General features: G+C 42.9%; 1 protein-coding gene across 8 annotated transcripts in view; it reads left to right on the forward strand.

Annotated features, from left to right (window-relative positions):
* HDAC4 (histone deacetylase 4) overlaps nt 1-16,388 on the forward strand; it is a 426,792-nt gene that overhangs the window by 33,073 nt on the left and 377,331 nt on the right. For 7 of the 8 annotated variants that reach the window (XM_019492149.2, XM_019492145.2, XM_014594242.3 and 4 more), the window contains exon 3: nt 10,296-10,547. The exons of the other annotated variant lie outside the window; for it this stretch is intronic. In XM_019492149.2, the coding sequence (XP_019347694.1) occupies nt 10,526-10,547 (22 nt within the window). In that variant the 5' untranslated portion in view covers nt 10,296-10,525. The remainder of the gene's footprint in view (nt 1-10,295; nt 10,548-16,388) is intronic. 8 annotated transcript variants of the gene reach the window in all.

The following is a 16,388-nucleotide window of genomic DNA, read 5'->3' on the forward strand; positions in this document are numbered from 1 at the left end:
TGTCTGTGTTGAAAACTTGTTCAGGCTGGTAACCCTTTTCCTTGATGATTTTAAGAAGCTGTGGGGAACAATCCCGTGCCGCCTCATGGTCTGCTGATGCCAATTCCTTCCCCCCCATCAACTTTACATTATGTAGGCTGTGCTTCTTTACACTTCTCAAACCACCCCTTACTTGTGGTGAATGAAATTGCATTGCCGTCACTACCCCCCTCACCACCTGATGCTTGTGAAAATACTTCCATAAGCTCAAAGCCTTTTTGCAAATCTCAGGGCCATCCACAGGTCCTTGTTTCTGTGCCATATCCTCAATCCAAATGCTTAATGCTTTTTCCATTTTTCTCAACTATGGGATCATGACTCACGCATGACGTTTTCGCACTAGATGGAGCACTTGCAGCAACACTGTCCTTTACACTAAGTAAAAAGAGAAAAACATATCGCACAGTTGACTCATTAATGCCATACATTCTACCTATCGAGGCTGCACTAAGTCCACTTGCAAGCTTATCCAGTAATTCAACTTCCTTGCTTAGTCATCACTTTTTTTTCCCCCTTTTTAGCCTCTCACCCACTTGCTGCACTATCATTTGTTTTTCTTTTAGGTGCCATGATTAAGGGTATGCACAGCAACAAAGTGTGATCACACCGTGTGGGGAGAGAGTGCAGCGTATCGCGAATACTTGAAGCCGCTAATTATGAGTCTGTAAATAGTGAGGGTTTTCCTGTACTTCTTTACAATTGGGCTAAAAGTAGGAGCTTTTTTTCTTTTCTTTTTTTTTTTTTTTAACATGAGAAAGAGAGCTTGCAGTTTGTGGACTGTACCCCGCTCACCTGGCCTGCAGGGCTCTGCATGGGGCCGAGCCTTGTCCACTTGTGCCTGAGGCAGTCTGCACCATGCTCCCACCTGCAGCAGCTCTGGTCCCAGGCCTAGCCAGCGCGCACAGCTTCCTGACAGGACTGTTTCTGATGTGGCAACAGCTGCCTGGGTACTGCTCATCTCCCTCTATCTCCAGCAGCTTCTCCTCCTCCTGCCCTTGCTGTGCTGCTCCTGGCAGTGGAGAAGTGTGGGGACACATGTTGGGCATCACACGCCTAACCAGGTGGGGGGAAGCCACAGCTGGGTGCTCTTGCCCCAATGTAGGGGTAGGCAATGTGTTTTGGCCTGAGTGCTGAAAAAACCTACAGTGTCTACCTTGGAAGGTGCCAGAGTGCCAGCATGCCAGGAAAACAAAACGAGGGTAGGGGGGTACATGGCAGGGTGCACTACATATTAGTATAGTTAATAATCGTAAATGTTGCCCTTTTTTTTTTCCCCAAGGTAAATACCAGATTTTCTAAAAATTGTAAACATGGTGAAAATTAAATAAAACTTGTGATACTACCTTTTGATCTTGTGTATTTGTTTTGTGTGGGTTCCCCCACAACAGCCCCCCAGCCCTGCTTGTGCCCCTTAGCCCTGGCAGCTGGGGGCCATGGGGCCAGGGACCTAGGTCCACAGCTCCCTGCCGGCCCCCAACAGAAGGCAGTGGCTGCTGGAGCAGGAGCCAGCTCTCCCACTGCTGCTTGCCTGCTGTGGGCTCAGGCAGGCTGTGGGGCTGGCTCCCAGCAGCAGCGTGCACTCCTGGGGGCAGTGGGGACATGCACCCCCAGATCTGGGTCAGGGGCAGGGTGGGTGCACACTGCAGGCTCGTGCTCTTCACCCTGCTGCCCTCTCTTGTGCCTTCCGGAGCTCGGAGTGTGTGACCCAGAGTGGCAGTGCACAGGCGGGCCACACATGTAAGCTTCCTGCTGCTGTAAGCTCTGCACTGCCCGGGTCACACTTCCTTTGTGTGCACAGGAGTAGCATGAGCAGCACACAGGGTTGTGTCCCTTGCTGCTGCCCCCGCCTGCAGGGGCAGTGCGACCAGGGCAGCGGGGAGCTTGGAGTGGCAGGCAGCTTTCTGCACCACCCGCTGTGCCCTGCTGCGCTGGGTTCCACACGCTGCTCTGCAGAGGTGGCAGGGAGGGCAGCACAGCGTGGAGCATTGCCGGCACCTGCTGCCTTCCTGGGCTCTGGGGCTGGGGCAGCAGCAGTTAGCAGCCTCCTAGCTATTAGCAGCTACCCAGAACTTGGGATGGCTGCAGCCAGGAGGCTGCAAACAGCTGCTGTCTCCTGGCTCCAGGAAGGTAGTAGGTGGCAGCACTGTGCTTGTTGGGGCTGCGGCGGGGAGGCAGCAGCTGGCCCAGGCTCTGGGGTAGCTGTTGCCAGCCATGGTGCCTGGGCTGCTTGCAGCAGGGCTTGCAGCCTCCCAGCTGTTTGCTAGGAGCAGCCAGGGCTCCTGGCTGGCAGCAGCTGCCCAGAGCCCAGGCTGGTGGTGGTGTGCTGCAGAAAATGGCCTCATGTGTCATATTCAACACGTGTGCCAGGGGTTGCCAACTTCTGCCCCAGTGCATGGGGCTCCAGCTCTACTCCCAGCTGCCTTGCATCCACTCTGCCTGCCTGGTTCAATGAGCAGCCAGCTGCCAGCAGCTGAGTGGGTGGAAGGTGGCTGGGAGCTGGAGTTGGAGCCCCATGTGCTGGGGCAGGAGTTGCCTGGCAGCAGCTCCCCAACCCACCCTGGCTGGTCAGGTCATATTCACCCTCTGCCCATGGCCACTTGCTTTCCTGAGCTGCTTGCTGTTCAGAGTGGCACAGCAGGGGTAGGAGGTGGAGCCACGTCTTACCTAAGCAGTTGATTTTCATTATCCTGGATACAGCAAAAAACAGGTAATTTTATTACACAGTGCAGTCATATAAGGATTAAGGAAGGCAAAGCAAACTCTGCATTTGGTTCCAGAAAAAGTCAATACTACATAGTTATAGTGTACTTGAATAAGCAGGTATTTGTCCTCTATTAGCTGACCTTTTTTAAAGGGTCTTCACGTGCATAGGTATAATAGGACAGATTTTCACCCCAGGCTGTAGTGGTGCATAGGTACCACCAGCTGCTGCACTTCAGCAGTTATTTTTTGTGAGCTCTCCCCACACCCCCCTAAAGGCAATGCCCTGATAGCTGAGTGGTAGGCACTCCCTGCCCCTCCGGCCCCTAAATTATGCTGTTGTTCATGTCGAGCCCCAGCTAAAGCCCACAGTAGGCATTCTACCTTGCTTGGGTATCTATGACCAGTCCTGCAGGTAAAATTAGGTTACTGCTACCTAGGTGTCCAGAAGTAACCTGATTTACTTTAGTTTTAAAAAATCTTGAAGCTTTACCCTTAGGTTAAGGTTTTTTGTCTTGGGTGAAATTCTTTAGCAAATTAAATGCAGAAAAACAGATTTGTAAATAGAAGGCTGTCATAGCTGTAACTATTGGTTAGTGCAAATCTGTAGCTATAACTAATGCAGTGACACATCTGGAGTGTGGGTAGAAAAGAGGAAGGGAAACATTCACATTGTCAAAACATACTCACATGTTGAAACAGTAGGATTCTTGGATACTAATGAATTAACTCAGCTATGCAGAATAAAAAGCTTTTTCAGTTTTCACTGGCTGCAAAATGTATGCAAACATATTTGGAGAAACTGTTTCATTGCTTACATTATCCAGTTCATGTGTGAGCCTGTACCAATCGGTTGCTGGCTGGATGACTGACCCAGAGAGTGGTCTTGGGAACATGTGCAAAATAGTTAAAATACTAAATGGTTTCCTGGAATTTCTCTTGCAGAGGAAGAGGAGGATGCAGAAAGTCACTGGAGCCTTGGAAATAAAATCTGTATGTTTTAAGAAACAGCTATTTAAACAGTCCTGTTAATCCTCACATTTACAGAAATTTGTGCTTATTTACTACCCTGGCCAATTGTTAAAGTGGGTCTTGTTTTCTATGTCCAGCTTGTTCATTAGTATGGAATGCATTATTGATTGACTGTATCCATTGGAACTCCCAGGTGCTTCTCCATAGCAGCAAGTTTTAATGCTAAATAGTCGCCCTATGGGTAACTTCACTTCAATTTATCCTTCTTTACTGGTAGCAGCATTTGATTCAATTCCATTCAAATGCTGCTTGGTCAGGCAGAAGCTTAATTCTAGAGCTGTTGAGAGAGAACTTAAAATAAGGCCAGCCAGCTTCTGACCCAAGAATTGCTTGGGAACCTTAGAGAAGACTATTACAGTGTTTTGACTGTTATAATGATAGTGCTTGCCCTGTGTACTTCAAAAAGACCCATGCCAAAAAAAAAAATAAAAGTGGGGTGGTGCATTTGGCAGTGGTGTGCATCACCCAAAACTGGAGCCTAGCCAGCTAGAGCTCTGCTTCAGGTACTAGATAGGCTCCCAGCTGCAAGTGTGCCGTGGCTGCAGCTCCCTGAGGCCCACAGAACCTCGCGTAAGGTTTCTGGGATCAGTACAGTTGCTGGCCTCAGCCTCCCCTACCAGGGAAACAAAAGTTTGCGTTTGTGTGGACATGGCCACTATTCCTTCCTCCTCCCCACGGGCATGCTTTAAACCAGAAGTCTGCTAGTGAGGCTGCTTCAGGGTCATCCCTGAGGCCACTCCTTGAGAAACAGAGGTCCTGCGGGTGGCTGTGCTGGGTTCTCTCAAGCACTCTCATGGTGTGGGAGTGGGTTTGGAATAGGCCCCATCCATCAGTACTTGTGGAATGGTAACTTCCCAGCCGGGACAGGCTGCTGCTGCTGCAGTAGTCATGCCCATAGGGAATAGAAGAGTGTATATCAGGGGTCAGCAGCATTTTTGGGCAGAATGCCCCAAAAAAAACCCTTGACCTCAAGCTGTAAGATGTTGGTGTGCCATATGTGAATGGTGGGGGAGTTATGAGGGGCCCAATCCTTGTTGTGGCAGTGCAGCCCTTGCTCCTTCCCTGCCAAGCAAAATACATTCAAATGCCACACTCTGGCACCCATGCCAGGGGTTGCCTGCTCCTGGTGTATATCCATTGCCTCTGTGACTTTGAGTTTGAAGGCTTCAGGAACATCAGGGGAAGACCTAGGTTGATTAGCCTCAGGAAGGTTTTAGTTGAGGAAAACTTTGTTTTCCACATGGCCATCTGGAGCAGTCTGAGGGGGACAGCAAAGAGAAGCTGAGACCTCACAACCTGTTATACCTTCCTAATTCTCTTTTCTTATCTAACTGGAGCTAACACTCTGAACTTTTGGGGATTGTGGACAAGTATAACGGCTCTTTTTGGCCCCTCTTCCCCCTGTATGTAAAAACTTTTTGAACCAGGGTTGAGCATATATGTGCCTATGTGCACACAGGAATTGGATAGCTGTAACAATTAATGTCAGTGCTTCCAGGTGACTTTAATTTTCTCAGAGCTAGTAACTTCAGCTTGCTGGTACTGCAGCCCAGAAGCCTTTGATAAAGAAATGTAATATTCCTTTTATAAACTTAGGCGGACTCCTTAGCGATCATTGGAATTTGATTGTGGGACGCTGATGACAAGAAAACGTGTACTGAACTTCAAGGTTCTAGTCCAGCAGGAACATTAGCTTCTGATATTAAATAGATAATATTGAGTTACTTGTTGGAACAAGACCCATATCTAAACTGGTTAGAGCAATATATACTTTAAGGAACAAGATGTGCATTTGTTGGTGTGATATGGCCTAAAATTATATTGGGCCTATTCTCTTAGAAATAGCTTAAGGCAAACAATCGTCTGGTTCTGTGATGCATTCCTGTTTCAGAAAGGTTTGAAAACAAGGAAGGTACCAGGGGATTGTGGAGGAAAATATGATCCTAGTACTTTTGGGTCCATAATGTCTGTGACATTGTGGACCCAAAATGTGACATGGCTGGGCAGAGAAGTTTGGTATTAGACCAGTTAACCTTTTACTGTGATTCCTTTAAATGCACACACAACACAGGAGAGGAGGATTATGAAACCAAAAATCTGGCACTTTAAGCCTTAATTACATTACCCTGAAGTGTAATCTATACTCAGAATGGATGTTTGGCCTTTTTTGACTTCATTATTTTACTAGGGAGAGAAAATGCATTGAAATGCTTTGGCAACACGTAAAGCAGGTGTGACCACCTAGTGGCCTGTAGGCCGCCAGACCCTGTTTGGGATTAATTCCCAGTTCCTGTTTCTGTACTGCTTCCCAGACAGGGTCTGTGGGCTCCCCCTCCTATCCTTTGGCTTCTTGCCCTTGCTTCTAGGGACTGGAGGGGCTGGGGCCCTTGTGTGGCACAGCACAGTGCAGCAGAAGGTGCACCATTGGGTGTCATGGTGAAATGGAGAAGCCAACATGGTGCTGCTGCGGGATGTGCAGCCCAGAAGCATATGGCCCTCAGCTCCTGAGAAGTTGGGTAGCCATGATCTAGAAGATAACAAAATAAAAAAGCAGTACTCTTTTAAATCTTGTTGGAAAGTCTTGATTTACATCTTCATCCTGATAATATTGGTGGGACAATAATACATGTAATGTTTTGCTACTAAAAAAAGAACTTGATAAGGGGTGGGGTGCAGTCAAAAAACAAATATATTTTGAATTGAAGGACTGCTGCAGGTAAGATCTTGAAAAGATCCCTGGTGTGTGTTAGAAACTACTGGATGAGGGGTGGTGAGAGTAAACAGTATGTAAGGTTTAGGGAGAGAGTTTGATGGGAGGTGTGGACTGGTATGTTTGTGCTTAACTCTTCTGTATCCTGAGAACTATTCAGAAGAGTGAGTAAACATATTTAAAAAAAAATGCTGGGAGGGGGACAGTATCTGTAAATAATATCTAAATGAAATATACATTGAATTAAAAAAATCTGATGTATGCCTTAACATTGTTTTATATTCTACATTTCACTCTTGGGCGATGAGAATAGACAGTCTGCTAATTCCTTTTCCATAGTCCTATATTAGCTTAGCACTGTTTAGGTTATACAGCACCTAATTACATAAATCAGGAGTTCTCAAACTGTGGGTTGCACCCCCCCCCCCCCCCCCCAGTGGGGGTCATGGGGAACTTAAAAAGGGGATGCAAACTTCCCAGGAGGTACATGTGGGGATGCGGTGTGCAGTGGCAACGCGGAGTGGTGGATAGCAGTGGCGGTTGCTGCATGTGAGCTCCCCGTCCCCTGCTGCCACCATCCAGCAATCTGGGGCACAGTATTACAAAATTTGAGAACCCCTGACAAATGTTTTAAATTGAAAAATTGTGGGGGAAAATATGTTAAATCTTACATTTATAAAATTTTAATGTTGGGTTTAAATTGACGCAGTCTAGGTTTTTGTGTTTTTGGTGTTTTTTTTCATTTTAAATGATATTGCTGAGATCAGTGGTACGAACAGTTGGGATGGCTGAAAATTGGAGAGATTAGCAATCGTATGCTTGGAGCTCTTTCATGCTGTGATTTTAAATGTGAGGAAATGTAATTCAAGACATGAAAATGCAAAACAAGAGAGAGAAATTGGATAATTAATTCTGTAAGAGACTTTGGGGTAGAGGTGAAGTGCAGCAAATTGAAATTGTAATGTCATGAAGGAACAAAGGAAGACCACTCTTTCAGTCTGCATCTGCTGGTGCACTGTATTGTAAAGTAGGAGAAAACAATAGTTTTTTGTTTTCAGATCAAGTTATACTTTAGTTCAGACAAATGAACCATGGACCATCATAAAAGAACTTGGGGTGAAATTTCATGCAATACACTAAACCGTCTGCCCAGAGGAGCTTTCCATCTATTGACTCTTCTGTGAAATCCTATGAAATGTGAACTTTCATTTCTACTCAGGAGAACTTTACAGTCTTTTCTCTGATGCCTGATGAAGGGTGTTTGTGCCCAAAAGCTTGCAATTAAAGACATTTTTTGCAAAAAATCTTGTTGGTCTAATAGAAGATATCACCTCTACCATGGGCCCTGAATACAATACACTATTCATTTTTGGTTTACTTTATCAGAAAGTAGCAATATCCAAGGGATTGAGGTATGACAAAGGATTGAATGAACTGGCAGCCAGCAAGGTGCAATGTCACCTGTGAGGGGCTAACACCTGGCCTGTCAGGCTCCCTCCTCCAGTTTCCTTTTCCTGTCCTCTCCCTGGATTGCAGGGCTTATGGCTTGTGGGGGCCCAGGGAGCCTTTTGGGGAGGTGGGTGGTGCTATCTATCCATGCTCCCCACACGGTAGGGGGGCCTGTATAATGTGTTACCTGTGCAGCTGGTGGGGGAATTACCTTGGGGCTCCACATGGCATGCAGCCCCTGCCCACTCAAATTGGATGGGTCTGAACTAAAGTATAAGGGCCTTTTATTATATCTTAATCTGTAAGCCACACTAACTAGCTTAGTGTTGTTCAGCTTGGTGGAGCAGTTGCATCTTAGGGTGAAAAACCATCTCTAACTAGCCTTAACCTGCACAGTTCTGACTTGCCACTGGAAGCTTGGTGAGCAGGGGCAGGGCTAGAAGCAGGTCCAGCTCACTGTATTTATTCAGTGCATGTAGGATAAGTCCATTTAAAGAATGAGGTGGGTAGGAGCCAAGTGGGGATTTTCAAGAGAGAAATCCATTGAAAAGGAGAGCACAGGAAAGTAAGAGCTAATGTGATTTTATTTTTTTTGAGTAGTAAAAGCTTCCTATAAATCCTAAAGCTGAGTTCCTCACTATTTCTGGTGCCTGTGTTGCCTCCTGTTGCCACCCAGACTGGCTTGCTGCTTGAGCTCCAAAGGGTCTGATGCTTTTTTTTCCTATGCTGCTGCTTGAGCTCCAGGGAAAAAAAGTATCAGGCCCTTCAGAGCTCAGGTGGTGCCCCCTTGGGGTAGGGGGACAAGCTCTGGAGGGGGTCTGATCCTCTTTTTTTTTTTTTTTCTTCAGAGCTTGCCTCTCCCCTCTGCTTCACTGTGGGTGGGAGCAGCGAGACAGTTCAAGTAGTAGTGGGAAGCACTGTAGCCTCCAGGTGCTCCAGAGCTGCGGCACTCGCTCTTCCTGATGTGCCGGGGGGGGGAGGTGCTGTGCCCAACCCTGCTGCACCCCGAAAGCCCAACTCAACCTGAGTCAAGAGGGGCCATTGCATCCTGGGATGCTGGAGGACTTCAATTTGGGCAGGGTAGCTGTGGAAAGTGGGCATACCTTAATGGAACAGGAGCAAAATTAGGCAGATTAGATGGAGATAATCCTACCCTGGAGTGGCATAGATGAATGAGTGTTTTAAACCACTTAAAAGTTGTTTAATGGCCTGGAGTGAAGATCTCCAGAAATCACCTAAAATTACTGTGCAACAAGGCTATAACTTAAACTGCGAATTTATATCAACAAAATTTATACTGCTTCAACTGTTGTAGAATGGGTGTTCTATCGGTACAAAAAGTGCATATTCTCCTATGGGGAGAGGAATAACACCATCTATGCTGTTGTTCATATTGGTATATGCTATACTGCAAGAAAGTTATGCCCCTAATCTAAAAAGTCATACCAGCACAAACTGTTTGTGAAGACCAAGATTGTCTGGAAAAGATGGCTACCTACAAATACTTGAAAGGTGTAGTAAATGAAGAATGCTACTTTGGTGACACAAATAAGTAATACGAAACTTAAACAGAAATGATCTAAGAAATTGAGAGAGAAGTAGTGGAGGAGAAAAAAGTTTAGGCTTAATATCAGGAATACATTTCTTGCAGAACCTTCCTGTGGGTATTATAAGTTGCATGACTTTGCAGATGGTCCTTCAAACTATACTGGACATAATGCTGGAACATATATAATTACATTCTTGGGGGGGTGAATTTAAACAGAAGATTAAAAACAGCTGATCTTTTTTTCAAACCAGTGTTACTTTTTTTTTTTTTCTTTCTCAGTAGAGAATACTAACTGTTGTTGCATTTTTTTCTTTTAATGTCTAAAGATTTGTTTTCCCCGTAGCTTGGAATGTAACATGGTGTCCTGCCATTCAGAATTTTTTCTTTGGATTTCTGGTAAGGCAAATGAACAGATGGATGAAGAGCAGATACTGCTCATACATATGGCTGTTTAAAATATGGAAGCTATTGGTAATTAAGTGGTTTTATATAGTACTGTTGAAAGATCCAGCTTAATTAAAGAAAAAAAACCCCTAAATTGTTTTTTTTTAACTGCAAATGTTTAGTGAGAGGATTTCTATTACTATATTTATTTGTTTTTTTTTTTTTTTTCCTGAAGTTTTTACACAGTCTTTGTGGGTTGTTTTTTTTTTTCCACCAAAAATTTTCAATTTGCTATTCAAGAACATGTCAGTTACTCTTAAATGATATCATAATTAAAAAATTCTCTTTAGGAAACAGCAGACCACTTGTTATATAACTGCAGTAGCTGTAAGAAACCCAGTTCTCTAATACAGCCATGTTTTCTAATTACAGGTTCACGTTTTGAAAGCCATTAGAAGATATTCTGCCATCCTATTGGATTACTTTGTTTACAGCACAGAATGTCATTCTGCTCTGGATTTTATATGGTGGTTATGATTTAATTCCCACTCTGTATATTTCTATGTATTGGTGGAGCATTGGAGCTCTTTAGGGCTGCTGTTACTGGAGTGGAAACTGATCCATTTTGAATCCCTTCTCAAAAGGACTAGACATTATTAGCAATGAGCTCCCAAAATCATCCAGGTAAGGACAACGGTTTGTTGTTTTTTTTTAAGTTTTGTAAGAAAATGAATCGCCCAATTTGTTTGTTTTTCTTTAAAAAAAAAAAATGGAAACTAAAAAAAAAAATGAACTTTATCTTTACTAATTGCAGGTGTCTTTTTTTCTTTTGAGTTCTCTCCTTGAAAATATTCTGTTGGTACCCAGTGAAATTTTTTGTGAGTTACAATACAGAACAAAAATCCAGTTTTTGTGTGTGCGTCTTAATTTTAAACATGAAACTTAAAATAAAACTAGACAGTGAGGTTTCATCCATATTAAACTTGAAACTGGGGTATTTTCCTTTTTTAGAGCTGTAGCTGTTGAATTATGTACCACTGAACCTTTTAGTTGGCTCTCTGAGGAGTTGCTCACATGCTTAATTCCTTTTAGAGTTAAATACATGCTGTACTATATAATGCATCTTAATGGTTTATAGTCTCCATGTGATTGAACGATCATACTTCTGTTGGGTATTACTTTTATCAATTATTTAACATAAAAACTTGGTAACGTAAAATGCTCTTCATCTTTTAGAATGGGAGTACTTCTGTTATGAGACATTGCATGATTCACCTTAGTTGACTGATGATGCATCTCTGAACATTTATACAAGTGTTATTTTTGAGAACGTGCATCTAAACACTAGTTCATATGACGCTGCATAGTCCCATCTTTGAGAGAGCTTAAAAGTATTCTGAACAGCTGACATGCTGTATGAGGCAAATAACAGTAAACATTTTTGTTAGGGAGATAGAGGTCTTTTAATACTGTCTAATATGGCTAGTTTCCTCTATGATTACTCATAAGTGAAGTGTAATTGTTTTTTGATAGACATTTCTATACTACTGCACCTTCTGGTAATATTTTGTAGTTGTTCAGAAGTGGCACTTGTGACCTCTTTCATGGCATGTAATCTTATAAAAATATTTATCTATTTAACCTCAAATATGCTTTTCATGTTTACTCTTTTTGCTTTTTCACTTTGGATAGGGAAACTACTTTGGTCAGTTTTGTTTGTTCTGATTACTTAAAAAATAATCAAATGTTAAATGTTGTGGCCCTCTCTCTTTGCAACCTATTTTGTATCTAAGTTAGTTATGGTATTGACTTGACATTCCTGGACAAAAAGTCAGTTGGTAAAAGCATATGATGGTGATTATTCACAGCATTATAAAGAATCAGTCAGTTCACTGCGTGAAGTCCCTGAATCAAGATGTAGAAACCTAAGATTAGGTTTCTGTTTTTGAAAATCTTGGCCTAGAAGTTTTAGGAGGTTAGCAGGTAACTATCAGAAAACGGTTTTATTTTAATTTTTTGAGGTTTATGACACCATGCGGTATGTGTGCCATCCATGAATGTTTTATTTCCTTCGTTTAAACAAAACGTAACTTTTGTAAAATATGAAGTGTTTGCAATGTAAAACTAAAATGGCGTGAGTTGTTTGCATAATATTCCAAATGTATGGGTGCTTACTTTTTTTCACAGATAAGAAAGCAGACTGTCATGTCACTTTCATGTTAGCTGGATGTTGTCTTTGCTGGAAAAATGTTTCATTTTTAAAGTACTAAAAGGATCCTAGACTTTTATTTTAGTAGCTTCCTTAGTTTTCCAGTAATTTTGGGGGGTAGGGAAACGATTAACTATTTTTTTACCTCACCAGTCCCTCACCTTGGGAACAACTTTGCTGATATGCCTTGTTCTTCCCTTGCTCTAGGTCAGCTCAGTTTGGCTACTTCTCTTGGTCTTGTAGGTAGTCTTGTCACTTGCCAGTTTTTATTACTTTTTTTGGAATTACTGCTGGTCTTGGTCATGCTCACACTCCAGAGTCTAGCAAGGAATTCTTCCTAGTAGGAAGGAACTTTCTTTTTTTTGCATTTTGAAAATGAAATTTTATTACCATCACCTTCACTTTTTGTTCCAGAATACAAATCTGTTCATGCCTTAGCTGAGCTCAACTCATTTCTTAACTATCTGCACATGATTTTATACATGTTCCCAAACACTCCTGTGCCTCCATCTCCCACACTGCACACCCCTCCACCATTGCACACAAGGAGCAAGGGTAGGACAGGAGCCCCAGGGCAGCAACCTAACCCTTTATTGGCTGTGTCCCCCACAGGGTTACCAGTTGGACAACCCTGACTTGGACTCTAAGGGGAGCTTTCTGTTGATGTAACTGTTGAAGTTAGAGAGAGCCCTTTTAGAAGGAGGGGCATGCTGGTGGTAAAATTCAAGTTGTTTTATCTGTTGACACGATTCTTACTTAATCTTTATTCTTCTGTTGGAGAATACTTAAGAGAAAATCAGTGGATTGAAGGGCTGTGGGAGAAAAAGGGAAAAGACTGTGCTCTTGGATCATTTGAGTGAGAAATGAAATTTTGTGTATGCTTTTTAAATCTTCGCTTAGAAGGGACACTTTAATCTTGTAGTCATTATCCTATCATATTGATTTATGGGACTGAAAAACGGCTATGCACTTGTTGAGTATGCACTTATCTAAACTCAATGCAAGTGTTGCTCATTAACTACAGGAACAGCTTGTGCTAAGCTTTATGTACCTCGAAGGCTTCTTACTTTATTTCTCAGAGTACTTTATTACTTCTAATAGAAGCCCTTAAATTGCTAGGACCTAATCAGTTCAAGGCTGTTTTGGCACCTCACAGATTGTACAATTGAAGCAAGTACACTTATGTTTTTCTTATGCACTTTGGAGCTTTATATACTTAACCAGTAGGCAGATAACTTATTTGTCACAAAGTAAGCAATAGGGGAAAAATGGGATTGATCCTGTGTTGTGCAGTTAAATGAAATGTGTGGTTCTCTGGTATGTATGTAAATGCAAGTCTGTAATTCTGGTAAATTATCAGATTTCAACAGGAATTTGTCTATGCCCAATTTCTTTATAAAAGGATCACTTCTATTTTGACTAAAGATCTTGCCAGAGATTAAACTAGAATTCAGAGGTTTTCCTCTGGTGTGCATTGTGGCACTCTTATGGTCAATCTTGTCCTATTAAAAACAAACAAACAAACAAAAAAACAAAACCAATTGTCATAACCCAAGGGTGTGGTTTTTGTGTGTGCTTCGGCACTGCAGAATTATTTCCCGCCACGAAGAGCTTTCTTTGCACGGTGCAATTCTCAGTTGCAAAGAGAAAACCCCGGTGCAAAGGAGTTCCCACCACCCGCATGCAAATTTGTGTCCCACTATTGGCTGTTTCTAAATTATTCCCACGTGGCGGCTAGCAATTGGCTTGCTAGCCGTATAAGAGGCTTGAGCGGTTTCCGCCTAAGTTGGAGAACTCCGAGGAGAACCCCGCAAGGGAGGACTCCACAACCATCTGGAGGAGGAGAAGGAGGACTTCACATCCTGTGAAGAACTCTAAGCGCTGCAGAGCCTAACAAACCCAGCGTGTGCCTTAAGAAGGATATAGGGGCCTGATCAACCTCTATCCTCTCCCCGTCGCCGCCTAATCCCTCGACGAACCCTTCCCTGCGCGCTCGTTCCACGGAGCCTAGCAAACTTCGTATGTGTGTATCCAGAGCTCGTATCCAGAGCTCTGCCTGAGTTATTTCAAGAGGCTCGAGTTTTTCTACGGGTCTTGTTTGTACGAGTTTTGTAACTGCAACTTAAGCGAAGTTTTCTCCTGCCTGCACTGCGACCATCTACGGTGTAAGTAAAATAATCTTTAATCAACTGCTATGCGTCCGTGCCTAATTCTAGTCCGCCGGCCTGCATTCCCCAACCCACGTGCCAGAGCTGCTGGCCACAGCCTGTCACGCGCCCCCGAAAGCCTCTGACCGCTCCCGGCCCGCACACCAATGACAAAAAAGCCTTCTCTGAAATGCTTGGTAGAAATATATTTTTTCTGAATCTTGCCATAGCCAGTTTCTAGATTTATGATATCAGCTCCCATAGTTGTTTTGGTTAGGTTGCTCAAAATAATTCTTCCTAATGACATGCACTGCCTGAGGGAAGGCTCTGGCTCCATTTATACAGGATATTAGGACCTTGCTTTCACTTAATCTGAACTGACATAAGGCTTTTTTTTTTTTTTTCTTCCACCCTCCCCAAGACATCCTACTACTGTGATCTCTAGGAACATTATAAAAAGATAATTATGCTACATATGATTTTAAAACTTATTTTTCACCTTTTGACAAATGCAGTGTTTTGGGGGAATACGCTGTAAGCTGTTAGCTGGGAGCAAGATGAAAGTGTGGAGTTCCTGGTTAATATTCCTTTTTATGACATGACTCCATACAAAAATAAATGGAGGAAACCGTCTCCTAGAAATGAAAGAGTTAAGGGCATAAGAGTACTGGACAAGTAGATATCTCCAGGGTAGCTCTCTTCAGGTAAGGGGAGTGTTGTCCTAACCACTGACACCTCTTGGGCCAGCAGGACTTTCAAAGTCATTTGCTTGAGTTATAGGGTTGAGGAGAGAAGGCCATGTAAATTCAACAGAACAGGAATTTGAAACAAGGAGCTGAGGTGTATGCAGCTCCCTGGTACAGTGATGAGTGTTTATCTTGGATGCTTGGTAAGAGTACCTTGTGTAGCCATGCATGTAAGCACTGCTTTTCTGTTCTAACTTAAGTATTCTGATGTTCCTGTTGACTGATAAATGCTAGTTTGTTGGGAAAAGGCTGTCCTAAGTTCCTGCAGGAGTCTTAAGCTAAGTTGGATGCATTGAGGAGCCAATTATGAGAAGCAGGGGTCATAGACTCATTGGACAGCAGGACTGCAGGGGTCTCACTTGCAAAACTTGGAGGCTCACGGCCTGCCAGTGTTTCTGCAGAGGCTGTAGCAGTGTGACAGTTGAGTAATTATGCCTTGAATATTGAAATATGACTTCTGTGGTAGAGGACAGTAATTAGTGTAGATTTTGTTTTGAGAACTCTTAATTTTGTGGTGACCAACTCCTTTACTCTTGGTGAAGGAAAACATAACACACTGTTCTTGCTTCCTGGAAATCCTTGTAGTGGTAAGCAGTAGATAGTGCTGCAACAGATAATTTTCTTAATTAAACTTTGCAATAATTTAAGATAATGTTTAGGATTGTGACTAAGCATAGAGTAGACCTAACTTCACAGATAGTGACATGTACCATGTCATGTACAGTATTGACCTTTTTGTCACGTGACATGCATTTTTAATAACCAAAAGGGTAGTGATTCTTTTTGGAACAGTGTTTTAAATCCTGAATCTGGGTGCTTTCCTCCCTTTCTTATGCTTTTTCTTGACTAGTACGTAAAGCAAACAGGTCAGTTTGTTCAGAGGTTCAGATTGATTATTAGTTCCAATGAACAGTGACTGATTTAAGTGTTATAGAGCTATAGGCTTATTACCTACATGCTTGCCTCTGCTTTTATCCTATTTCATTTTACATACTGTTCTGTTTATTAATAAAGTGTTCAGTGTTTTTGTCTCAAATTAATATGGTTAGAAAGGTGCTTGAATTTGACTCTTACTTGAGATATGATAGTTCAGTAAGAGTTGGTGTTCTTTTGAGAACTAGCTTTGAATAAGTTTGGTTGCAACGGTGAAAATACTGGTAACAAGTGTTTTGTGGCCCAGTTGAGTGAATTCTGGCTCTTGTATGAAAGATGATCTGAAGGAAGTGTGTGTTCCTAATATCCATGTGATGTGCTGCTTATAAGCAGACTTACATTTTAAATGAATTGTGGAAATAGTTTTTTACCTAATCTGCATCAATTTTTTTGTTTTCCTTTGGTTCATGTTAACTAGTGGTGTCATTCTTTTACTCTTGGGTGATTCGGATATCCTTGATTGTGGTAAACCGCGAGCTTAGGGTTGGAA

Source organism: Alligator mississippiensis, chromosome 4 (assembly GCF_030867095.1).
Source record: "Alligator mississippiensis isolate rAllMis1 chromosome 4, rAllMis1, whole genome shotgun sequence".
NCBI classification, from domain to species: Eukaryota; Metazoa; Chordata; order Crocodylia; family Alligatoridae; genus Alligator; species Alligator mississippiensis.